The sequence below is a fragment of the Formica exsecta genome, unplaced genomic scaffold (genome assembly GCF_003651465.1).
Source record: "Formica exsecta isolate Colony F162 unplaced genomic scaffold, ASM365146v1 scaffold1725, whole genome shotgun sequence".
Taxonomy (NCBI): Eukaryota; Metazoa; Arthropoda; class Insecta; order Hymenoptera; family Formicidae; genus Formica; species Formica exsecta.
The window spans coordinates 1-13,747 of record NW_021849042.1 but is presented as its reverse complement, the minus strand read 5'-3'; the positions used below and the strand labels follow the sequence as shown (position 1 = coordinate 13,747).

General features: G+C 31.1%; 1 protein-coding gene across 1 annotated transcript; it reads right to left on the bottom strand.

The window, feature by feature from the left end:
* Positions 1-9,968: 9,968 nt before the first annotated feature.
* Positions 9,969-13,122, bottom strand: LOC115233360 (sodium channel protein Nach-like). Its single transcript, XM_029803726.1, is given in 9 exon segments — positions 9,969-10,168; positions 10,170-10,274; positions 10,400-10,578; positions 10,670-10,894; positions 11,017-11,094; positions 11,682-11,829; positions 11,905-12,162; positions 12,290-12,506; positions 12,652-13,122. Coding segments are annotated over 9 exon segments (1,683 nt in total). The 5' UTR covers positions 12,941-13,122; the 3' UTR covers positions 9,969-9,984.
* Positions 13,123-13,747: the final 625 nt, after the last annotated feature.

Genomic DNA, 13,747 nt, shown 5'->3' with positions numbered 1-13,747 from the left:
TTACTCAAAATGAATTAGATAAAACTATACTGCACTTTATTATTGAAGACATTCCTCTTTCTGCTGTAGATAGTTCAGCATTCGTTAATTTGCTCAGAATTGGAATTCTTTCATATATTCGCATAATGTGCAGAAAAACATTAAGAAAAAAAAGTTTGTGAAACATATTTTAAAATGAAGGCTGCCCTTGAAAAAGAATTGACAGAAATAGAACTAGTTGCGACGACGGCAGATTTATGGAGTAAAGCAAAAAGGTTAGTGATATTATTTCATAATTTTATTTTTTCTTTGAATTGTAATTTTGTCATAATTTATAAATTAAAATCTGTAGGAGTTACGTAGGAATAACTATTCATTGGGTGAATCCCGGAACTTTAGAGAGTGAATCGGCTGCATTGGCTTGCCATAGGATGAAAGGCAGACATACATACGATGTTTTAACTCGAGCAATTAACTTAGTCTTTCTCGAATACCACATCCAAAATAAAGTATGCAACTTTGTTAAAGCCTTTCGGTAAGTGTTTGTTTCAAAAATATATTTTGCATACTTTTTAAGCTTTTTTTACATTGCTAATGTAAGTTTTTATATTAATATAATATAATATACATATAAAACAAAGAATAATTAACATACACGTAAGATCGCGTCAAGAGATTTTAGAATTTCAAAGAATTATCTCTTTATGACAATTACAAACGGATAAATGTTTTTATTAGATAATGGTATACAGATAGCTTCTTTGCGTCTCTCTCTCTCTCTCTTATTTGTCTATTGCAACCGAGTCTCGGCAATTGAATGAAATTATCAACGATGGCAAACAGAAGTAACATCCATCATCTCGTTCACGTGCACTCCTTTTCCCACATATAATACAAATAATTAACTAAAACAATTAAAATATATTTAAATAATAAACATATAATTAACAAAATATAATTAACATATAAAATATTGTAATATAATTTGTTACGTCCAGACTCGAGGAAGGATGAGTCGACGGAAGGGCGCATTTCTCGATTTAAGTGATCTTTTAATTATGGACGATATGTAGAAGATATGGATGTAGAAAGTTCGCTTACTCTTCCGCCACATCATAGATGTGAGTCACACTTTGAATCTTGTCGCAGTGAAAGATTCTGAGAAAGCTATAGATAGTGACCTTTTATACAAGAAATTATACAGATTGACATTTGCCAAACTAACAAAATTATGGAATAAACAGAATCAATCTACACAAGTAGCAGATAAAATAAAAGAAAGGACCCCGCACGATTTCTATGGAAAAGAATCTGAGTGTCTGTCATATTTCTTTCAGATAACTTGTTGCCTTTTTTATGTGGTACATATGCACGTGTATTTGTGAATGTTGTGTGTCCGTGCGTGCAATCACATGTGTGTGCATGCGCGCGCGCGCGCGCATGCGTGTGTGTGTGTGTATGTGTGTGTGTGTGTTTACGTGTACGTGTACATGTACGTGTGTATATAAATATTTATTCGTTTGTGATTAGATTAGGTTAGTGGTTTTATGAGTGCGAGTGTATTCATGAAACATTTTGTATATATACGCGCGCGCGCGCGCGCGCTCACACACACACACACACACACACATGATTGCACGCACGCACACACAACATCCACGAATACACGTACATATGTACCCATTACAAATAAAAAAAGGCATCAGATTATCTGAAAGAAATATGGCAGACACTCAAATTCTATGGCTATGTACCCATTACAAATAAAAAAAGGCATCAGATTATCTGAAAGAAATATGGCAGACACTCAAATTCTATAACTTTAGAGCTCCATATTTCTCTATCCTTTGATTTTACGTGGTTCTGACAAAGGGAACATTTGTTCAGAATTAAGATAATTATGTTATATTTTATAATTCAATATGTTGTATTAAATAGTCTCTCTCATTGTATTAAATCTCTCATATGTTGATCGTAAAAACAACTTAATATCCTCAATATACATGATACTCATATATAGAATCATTCAATTATTAAAATGAAATAAAAAGCTACACTTTTCGCGTTTTTACTTATATAATTAATAACAGAATTAAAATTAAATAAAATTTATTGGAACACCTGTACACACATTAAACGAAAAGTCGAGAGAAGCTTGTCTGCAAAATTTCAAGTCATTGTTTAACAACTTTCTAACTTTTAATTTTTGATATTTTCGGATTATTAGAAAAAGAAGAAGACTTTATTCTAAACTCACATTTATCGGCACATTTAGAGTGTCACATTTAGAGGCGCAGATAAATGTACTAGTAACACGACTAAAGTCAGTCGTATTCTCATCGCACATTTATAGCGCCTTTAACTTAGATGAGGTACATTGATGATTACCGTGTTATATACTATGCTTATTACGCGCATACGGCACTGTGATTGGCCGTCAAATAGTTTATTATATCAAGCGCCATGAGTTAAGCCTGCGGCACAGGGTACGATTTTTCGTAGTGATTTTGTTAATTGATTCGTTGCGTGCTGTTTAGCGAAGTATTCTACATGTTCCAATCATAAGAGTGTTACTAGTTTTGGCTTCACACGTGCAGATTATCTTACGTGTTGGGTTAATATTTTAGTTATAAGATTTCTAGAGATTTCAACAAAATTCTTCAAGACTCTAAAAATCCTCTAGATAATAGCCAATGATTGCTTATCTAGTCAAGATACGATTCAAGATATTTATTATGGAAGAATTAATAAAATTTTTAAAATTTTATTAGGTTAGGAAATCTGTCATTTTTAATTAATTATATACATATTCAATTAATATCACCATAATTATAAATAAAATACATAATTACTTATATATGTATATATAACTTTTGTCTTTATATTTATTATTATTTTTATTTTTTGCGTTTTTGTCGTAGTATCGTCTGCAGCTAGCAACAAAACCATAGTGAAATATAGCACCGAACCTATTACCAAAAACTAGCATGCTAGCACGCACAGCAACACGCAGCACATAATATTTCAAGTTGCATAGCCATTATAATTGCTAGCAAAATGTCTCGTATGCGATCTAGTATGCAAAATCGTACCGTGTGCCGCAGGCTTTAAATTAGTAAATTTCATTTCTATCTTTCTTTCGATGCCACTGCAACACAAAACGCGCATATAATTGTAACAACATTCTTTAATTAAACAATATTTTTGTCGGAACTCGCGATCATTACAAACATTAAAAACGTCTATTCTATTTCGAAATATTCGCGGTCCATGATTACGTACTGCATTTACTTTCCAAATTTCGAACGCATGATCAATGGTTTAGTTTACACCGATATATTCTAATATGTAAAATAAATACTATACTGTTCAATCATAGTCTTTCCATTCTTTAGAGAAATGGCTATAATTGGCTAGTGTAGTACGTATTAAAGTATATCGGTGTAAACTAAGCTATAATCAACAAGAAGAGAATTGATATTTATCGATATTTATTGATATTTATCATTCGAGCCTTTTCTAACTTGGTAATTTTATTATGTATTTTGAGACATAATTGTCAAATATATCCATGATATTGCAGTTGAGTGTGTTCTTTCAAGCTAGTTTTGCTTCAAAGTGCAAGATTCTTCGTCCTAATTAATCCTTCGAATGAAAATAGCGTCAAACAAAATGCATCCCTCATTGCACCTTATACAACTATATTTTTAGAAGAAATTTCAGAATTGGGCTAATATCATTAATATTTTTATGTAAAAAAGTTCTATTATTTACAGAAACTTGATCTGTAATAATTTTATTAATGAAATTAATTGTATAACAGTGATAGAATTAATCAAACTTGCGAAGCATCGAGTACGACGCGCCGCTATTATGTATAAATGTACGTACAAATATCGGGCACATTTATTGGTACATTTAGAGAATGGCATAAATGTGCTATAAATGTAGTTTAGAATACGATTTTCACTATAAAGTTGCGCATTTAGACTAAAAATGGCGATCTGCCTCTAAATGTACAGCTAAATGTGCGCTGAGAATACCGCCACATTTATTGTGTCATCTAAGGCATATTTAGAGGCACATCTAGCGATAGATGTGAGCTCGAAATACGGGCCAAAGAACTTTTTTACTTCTCTCTTTTATTTAAACTTGTCAACAAAAGAAATGAATTTTTTATTATCTTCATGAGTATGCATTATGTGAATGTTGAAATTGTCATAAAAATTGAAATACAAATGACGCGCAAAGTTGCGATTCTTTGTCAGAATGATTTTAATTATCTAATTGAAATAAAAGTGATGCGATAATTGAGTCATGTGATTTTAAAACAATACAAGCGACTTTTTTTAGAAATAAGTTTTATATATACATAATTTTGTTCTTTGAGCTTAGTTACACATTTGTCTTAAAAATCACATAGGTCTCTGTACTTTTAGTACTAAAAATAATAGTTTTAAAATATTATGTGTTTTGAATACCCTACATCTCCATCTCTTGTGTTGTTTTAAAACTTTATGGCATAAATTGGAACGCACGCAAATATGGTTGAGTGTCATATTTTCTCAGTCGTAAATTGAACGCGCTCTAATATTTAAACAATTGACTGGCTGAGCTTAACCTCCAAAAGCATTAATAATAATAGAACATTAATAATAAAATTAATAATGATAGAGTCCATAAGTGCGGGTGTTATAGATAAAATAAAAATCAGTTATCAGTTTTGTTACGTCCAGACTCGAGGAAGGATGAATCGACGGAAGGGCGTTTAAAGTAAATGGTGGATATACATGATTATAAAAAATAAAAATAAGATATTGTTGATTATAATTTCTCGATGAGTGTACGTGTGTATGCGTGTGTTTTAGTTCGCGGGTGTTACATTAATATGGAGGACATCAGTCAGAATGCAAGGGAAACATTCTATCGTTGACATTTAGGTTCTGACTGGTTAATACAATATAAAAATATATTTGATTAAAGGATAAAAACATAAAATCAAAATCAATATGTATAAGTAAATAAGTGTATACGTTAAGAACGGTCAGAAATATAAAATTGGTCGCTTGCATATGTGTTAGATTAAGGATTCAAAATTTTTTAAGACTTATTGCCGGAACGGGTTGACGATTTAAAACTTCAATTAAACTTACTTTTTTTTAAATAGTAATTCAGAGGTGGAGGGGTGGCGAATTTGTACGGTGTTTTGCTCTGTGTCTCATGTCGGCTGCCCGATGTTCGATTCGTGGTTGCTCTGGAGATGCAAAAACACAGAGTAAGACTGCGTGAAGCTAAAGACCGGAGAATAAGTGTGTAAGTCCGTGTATGTCCCTTCGAGTTCTCTTTTTATATCTCTCTTTTCGGGGTGTATTCTAATTTCTAAGAGTGGGAATCTTCCAAAACTTCAGAAGTTTCGTCATTATTGATTTAGTTGTATTCGTCAGATATTTCGTTAGAAGGAATTTTATTATCTTTTCGGTATCAGTTTATTATTTCGCTGGAAAATTCTGTTGCGAGGGTATCTACTGATTTTTTTTTATTATATTTTTAGGCGACCGGCGCGGTTTCGTCACCGGTCTCTCGCATCTTTCTCACGGTTACTCATAGATATAGATATTGATAAGTGACTAAATGTTTAAAGAAATGTATGGCGCAAGATGCTCTATTTACCGAACGACTCATTTTTATCACCGATCGATTATCATTGCCGCAACTTCGCGGAAGGAAGGAATCGTGGAGTCGCCAGAACGTAACAGTTTATTAGTTTGAATTTTATGAAAAAAACCCTGGATGTGTTTCAGCAAGAGAGTACATAGACGAATTGGCTCAAAACACTTTTCGTCTAAAAAACTATAATAGCCAATAAATGTTAGAAAAATAGATGATATTAAAAAATTAGACCCATACATCTCTAAAGATAAAAAAGTTAAATTTTTTACGAAAAATGTTTTCAATGGCCTACAATAAACGCAGATGACTTAATCGAAGAACTATAGCTTATAAAGGCCACATATTTCAATGTTTTAATGATAAAATATTGTTTTCTGTGCATAAATATGATTTTATTTAATAAATAAACTAAACATGAACAATCTATATTGTTTACAAATAACACATGTTCGAGAAAGTAAGAGTTTTATAAATTATATTATTAATTTTGCTTCTCAAACGTTCTAAAGCGAGACGTTATGATCGAAGCCTTGTTTTCATTCCGTATTTGTGTTCTGTCTCTCTGATCGGCGAAACAAATAAATTCTGTTAATGTGGACGTGTAAATCGAAGGCGCGGCTACAACACACATTCTATGTATTTTTTAAACAACACATGTTCATGATCTTTTTTAATAAAATGTGTTCTTGATTTATACATAATTATGATTTTACATTTTAAAATATGTTTAAAAAAGTCAAAACAAATATTATAAATTTTCTGCAAAATATACGATTAGTACTTTTCTTTAAATATTGTTTTTTTTTCTACTGAGAAGTTTAGTTGAGTGGATATGTATTGTTTTAAAATCACATGATTCAATTAAGTAAAATTTGCAACGTATCTTCTACGCATTCGTAGTGCAATATTCATTTTTAACATCGCATCTAACATCAGCTTTTTGATTATTGTCCTGAGTAACATCACACGAGTTATAAAAAAGAAGGTAAACCTTCGGAAAACCCACCTATATGAAATAATGGGTAAGAATACCCAATTCTTATGTATTTTTGCCTCCTGAACACGGATATGAAACTTAAAAATGGCGGTCGGATTCGCAAATCGAAGAAAAACGCAAAAATCCAACCCATGTTCGAGGGATGTCTTTTTATCAGTAATAATTCACCCCTGGGATATAGGTTTGGATTAGGTTATATCTTCCGGAAGTGGAACTCCCCAAAAGGGGGGGGGGGTCCACTTCCGGAAGATATAACCTAACCCAAACTTATATCCCAGGGGTGAATTATTACTGATAAAAATGCATTCCTCGGACATGGGTTGGATTTTCGCGTTTGGTTGGATTTTTGCGTTTTTCTTCGATTTGCGAGTCCGACCGCCATTTTTAAGTTTCATATTCGTGTTCAGGAAGCAAAAATACATAATAATTGAGTATTCTTACCCATTATTTTATATAGGTGGGTTTTCCGAAGGTTTACCGAAAATTAATAAAAACGTAAATAATAAAAGAAATTCGTAGACGTTTCTGTCCTAATCTGGATTCTCTTCAATGTAGAAACTATCACTTACGTATAAAAAGCAGCGGTCAGTAAATAAAACTTAAGATAACGCAGTTAACAAAGTAAAATATCATAGTGGATCGATTGTTAGATATATTGAATCCCTCCAACGGCTTTCCAGTGGAAAAACAATTAGCATTGTCCCCCACATAATTGTGTTAAAAACATGCGGCCGAGAATATGATTGATAACCATGGATCGTTAAAAAATTGTTTATAGCAGTCATAGAATAATGCTGAATAAAATAGAAGTTTTAAGTCTTACCGATAGAAGGTTAATACTAGGAGAAAATCGGAATGCTTAACCGACATAGAACATCACATTGTATGGTATGTCTTATGTTAGACTGCCGCGCGAACAAAAGATATAAATAAAAAATACAGAAATGAAAATAACGAGGCATAAAATATATAATAATTATAATAGAATACACTTCTGCGTTTCGGAAATTACAATTTTTTGTATGTCATATAGATATATATTTAAATCTCCCGAGAAAAGTATTATTTTCGCATTTTCGGCCTTTTAATTAAAATTCTTAGTAAAAATCCATAAGATAGAAAAAAACATTCTTAACATTTTATATGCTAAAAAAGCAATATTGCGATTTTTCGACATTTTATGACATTTTGCGAAAATCTGACACCTGATAATATCATCGGCGACCACATAAACGTGAAAAAATTATTTAATTAAGTTGTCAACAATAAAAACTTCTTAAAAAACGATAGAACACGGTTAAAACTATAGAAAAATATTTTAATTAAAAAAATTTTAGTTAAATTAAAAAAAAAATTTTAGTTAAAAGTCTTGGCGTTGCTAAGTTTCAAAATTAATAACTGCAATGTATCTTAAAGTAACAAATAATTAATTTAATTTAAAAATTATTACATCTATAAGTGCAATATAAATATACGTACGTTAATATCATTAGCATATTGTTTAACAGCGGCAAGATTTAAAAATTTTTTTTGTTTTTTTATTTTGTATTAATTTCTAATTTTTGCATTTCATATAATTTTTCTTAATATTAGAAATAATAAAATTAATTAATTTTATAACATAAATTTTTTTATTCATTTGTAATATTTTTTGATATCATCATTTTTGTAGGAAATTTTAAAACAACTAGTTTATATAACAGTTTTTTTTAAATTAAAATGTATTTATTTAAAAAATAATAAAAGAAACCAATTTTATAGCATACATTTTTATTCATTTGGCGCAATTTTTTTATATCGTTATTTTTCTAGGAAGTTTAAACAACTATTTTGTACAACAGTATTTTTTTGGTTAAAATTTTGTACAATTAAAATAATACTATTTTGTATAGAGTTAAAATGACATTATTTTATAGAGCAGTTTTTTATAGTAATATATTTTTCAAGAAAATTAAAATTATTATTTTGTACAATTAAAATAACACTATTTTGTATAGAGGTAAAATGACATTATTTTGTAGAGCAGTTTTTTATAGTAATTTAAAAACAATATAATATATAATCACAATATATGATACCATAAAATAAATCTCTTCGTTTGAAGTGCCGGCTGAAATTTATTTTATGACGTATTTTCTCTTCAAAAATAATTTGCCATTATATACAAATTAGCTGTGATATAACAAAACATAATTACGAAATATGATTTTTGTTGCAAAATGCAACAAATTCAGAATGTTATAGAAACGCGGAAGGTATGCGAAAGATACGTGGGCGTTTACTCCAAAAATAGTCGACGCTTCCAGCTCTCAAAGTTCGACCATACGTTCACATAAAACTAAATCAGTATTTTCGACAGCATTCACGAAAATATATTACGTGATTAGTACACATTTCAATGCTGGGTAGCAATTAGCGTGCGCTGCATTAATGAAAAGCTTTCAAATGTTGCATAAGGCAGAGATTTCTGAGATCGTATGACTTGAGTATCGAATTACTTGTTTGTTTTATTCGAAACTTTTGAAATATTCTTCACGATATAAATATCCACCTTCGCATTCACAAAGTATCTTCTCTTTTTCACACATCGTCTTATTCAACAATTTTTATGTCTCATATATTCGCGAAATTAAATATCAAGTTTATCGGCGTTTAACGTATCGGGTGTTTTTGTATTTTTTTTGCCATTTCTTTCATTTCGATAAATCAACTCTGTGATCTTCCGTGATCATATCGCAACATTTTATATTTGCATGTTGCTATTTCGAGCATATATTAATGCCAACATTAATAAACAGCTGCGTATAGGTGTCGATGACGAACTATATATATTAAACGAAGTATATTTAATGAAAATTGATGCACACATATCACATGATACTACCGAGAAAAAATAAACCTAAAAGAGAGTCAAAAATTATAATAGTATAGTTTATAGATCATATTTTTCTACACGACTTGGTTTTAAAGATTATCGGATAGACTCTTAGTAGTGGACTACATAGGAGACTCGTAGTAGTAGTAGATCTTTTCACGGGCGTGGACTTAAATGTTACGGCAGCGCTCCAGTAACCGCTCGAAATAGATCTAATCGTTCCAGATTTGTGATGCTGACGATGCGGCATTTGTGCGACCGGTGCGGTGTCCTAAAAAACATCGGCGTAGCGGTTGCAATCATTTTTCACGCAATTATTTTTCCGATTATATGATTAAATATATAATATATAATTAACGAATTGCGCAACATATATAGTTACATACATACATACATACATAATTCTCTATTTTACATATAACCTTAGATACATTATATTAATAAAATTTCTGGTCGGTGATGATTATTTCGATTTTTTTTCCTTATAGTAAGAACGAAAAAATAATTCAATAAAATAAAAAATTTCCACGGCGCTTATAAAACTGGCTCCCAAGCAAAGACTAAATATGCCACCCACGGATGCTGAAAAAAAAATTTTAATTAAGACTTTAAAACAATTTATTATATGCCAATAGAAACAATTGTTTACCTAATAAATATAATTCATCGGCAATCGGTATTGTATTCATTTGCATAAATATGTCAGTACTAAAATGTACTCTTAGAACAGTTTGCGTCTTTGTAAGATTCGAGCTAGAATAAATAATACATATATATGTCTAGAGAACACATACATATATATGTCTAGAGAAAAAGAGAGAGAGGAGAAAAAGAATATTTTAAATAACACGTTTCTACATTATTTAATCACAACTTACTATATCGGCAGAATATTGAAATCATGAACACCATTTAGTAAAAGTGAGGAAGTCCGTGTTTTGTAATACACATTCAAGCATGGATTTCGACATTCACACGTAAAATTTTTTTTGATGGTATTATGAATGATCCGTATATAGTTCGCGTTAAGGCATTCGAAATCTTGCCACTCGCAGATCTACAGAGGCATTAATATACAGATATATTAATATATGAAGTATATATATACTGGAAAAAACTGATACTTGAAAAAAAAATTAAAATTTTACTCTTAAAGAATATTTATTCGCTATGGGTGCGTAATAATATGGCAAGCAATCACAGGCTTGTAGAACAGCCTCGATAGAACAGCTAGTAAAACAGTTTGAATATCGATATGTAGGAAAATATTTCAACTTAGTTTTTTCGTCTGCGCAACGCGGAACCAATTCACTGCGTTTATTTCGATAGTAATATCCGGTGAGCTTTTGCTTGCTAATTGGAATTACGGCGATCTATGTAAATAAAATCACAAAGTAGTTAGATATTATGAAACATATTGGAACAATATTTAATCATTTTTCTTTATAATCTCGCGTAAAGAAATTCAGACATATTTGTAAAAATATTTAATTACCCGCAATTCTTGATTTGCTTGTAAAACTTGTCTAGTAGCTATGGGTCCGACAAATTCCAGAGGGTGATGAGTAAATACCTATTTTATAGACAAATATATACATATATATTTATATACATCGACATACAGGGTGTCCGGTAATTTTTGACACCCCCGAAGTGTGAAGGTAGATTGGGTCAAACTGAGTCGAAAAGTCCTGTATCATTTTTTTTTTATTACGCTTAATAAAGGAGTTATTATTGAGTAAAGTCTGGCCAATCAGCGCCGACCTTTAGCCGGGCGCACGTCCGTGAGCCGCGCGCCTGGTAGTGCGGCGTCGCATACCACACGGCGCACGGATCACCGACGTTCGCCCGTCTAAATGTTGGCGCTGATTGGCCAGACTTTACTCAATAATAACTTCTTTATTAAGCGTTATAAAAAAAAATGGTTCAGGACTCAGTTTGAGCCGATCTACTTTCACATTTCGGATGTGTCAAAAATTACCGGACACCCTGTATAATTAATATAATTTTGAATATATGCAATTGAAAACATATAAAAAGCTAATATCTATCTACGAATGGTTTTCGTGACTATAAATTATGCATTGTAACGTATAAAAATATAACTATTTTGCATAATGCTTAAAAATGTTAAAAAAAAAAAGCGTTAATTTTTTATACCAAAAGACCGATGGAATTTGTTGCAAATTCGATAGGTTTGTCTCCCATGCCATCGCTATTAACTAGCAAATTTCGTTTTACGACAGCAATAAGACCGACTTTTGGTCCAAACAACACAGATCTGAGAAGATCAGATTCCTTCGTGGCTCTAGTTCGATTGAAACAAAGTTACATGTGTGACACAATTATATCAATTTGAGTAAAATTAAATGAACATAATTACCTGCCGGTTTGTATATCATCTTCGAGAAGATAATTAAAGGAACAACATATACCTGAATGAGTGTAAGATAATTTAAACAATTCGCTACAATTCTTTGCATCGTCATCCCACGAACAGTACTCAAATAAGTCTTCGCAAGGTCGCAAAAGTTTTAAGAAATTTAATAATGTTATATGGTTTATTTTTAACAGTACTTGCAAGTCTTTCAAGTATTTCCTACCACTGGTAACATGTTCGTTCGCAAATGAGGGCCCATGTCTGAGAAAATATGAAAGTTTGTCATTAATTGTAAGTTTAGATATTACCAGTTTTTCTTTTTTCAAGAATTGGTATCATTTGCTTTTGTACAAGCTACGTGTGCATTGTTAATGAAAAATGTACATACTTGAGTAGGAACATCGCCGTTTTGTTATCCATGTTGGGTGGCAACTGCAAACTTTGCAATATTTCTTCACGTCTTGCACGTAGCGGATATACTAATGGACAAACAGTAATAGCTGGAAAGGGGACCACAGCTATTGGGGTGTAAAACGATTGAATAACAGTGCGAGTTGGATTAGTACTGTAACGTATCCAGGTTTTCCAAAACATCCAACTTAAAACTAAGAGAAAGAAATCACTTATATCTGATGAATCTTAATATATATTAAATGTATTGTTGCACATTTCTAACTGAAGTATAGGATATTTTATAGAATAAATAATAATTAGATCATTATAAGTAAAGCGTATATTTGTTATACCCACACGCAAAACTGCAGATCATGATTAAAGTCCAGAAGACCTTCCCGAGGGTAGTGGATTTTATTCCACGTAAGTTGCCAAAGTATTTCATGCCGTGCAGAGAACTGTCATACAGATATTCTAGCAGAAAATGACGGGCAATTTGTTTTGTACTTTCTGTCGATTGATCGCCATACGATTCGATGTTAGAGCGATCAAATGATCTATCATCTATCTTCTTCACGACTTCTACTTGATCTACTATGATTCTATTCACTACATGTCTTTTTGCCCGGGAAATACTTAACATCATGACGTAGACACGCTTACTTCTTAATATTTTTTCAGTGATCACTGTTGCAGAATGTTTCGCTTAATACACCGACAATGTTTCTTGTACAATAAATTGCTTTATACTGTTGTTTGACAAGAATCATGTTGATTTTATCGCACCTAGAAAGTTATATTGTGATCAAACATGCAAACATTGCGTGCCAAGGTTCACTTTATATTTTTTATTATGCTTTGCAAAATTAATCAAGTAATCAAGTAATCCATGGAAAACCATTATATTTTGTTATCAGATAAATACAGTATGTACCTTGAGTGGATTTATTTTCTGATAAATCACTGAAAGTATAAATCGATTTTATTATATTAAAAGAATTTAAAACGCAGCGTAATATACATGGCAACATATTAATAACTTTTAAAAAATATGATGAGTAGAGAATTAAAATACACTATTTTTGTAAAAAATTAAAACAACTATTCTGTAAAACAGTTTTTTAGTTTGAATATGACAGTGTTTTTGTATTAAAATAATTAAAATAACTACACTATTTTGTATAAGAATTTTTCACAATAAATTGAAATAACATTATTTTGTATAAGAGTTTTTTTTTATAGCAAAAGGCGCTTGTGCGCATGCACTTGGCGCTTTTTTTTACTTTTTTTAGCAGTATATCTCTCTCTCTCTCCCTCTCTCTATCTCTCTCTCTTTCTCTCTCTCTTTTTTTTTTATGTGTTATATGCATGTTTTGCTACTATACACATGCTTACGAGCAGTCAGATTAAATGAATATATCTATTATATTTCTGAATTATAAAAAGCAACCCT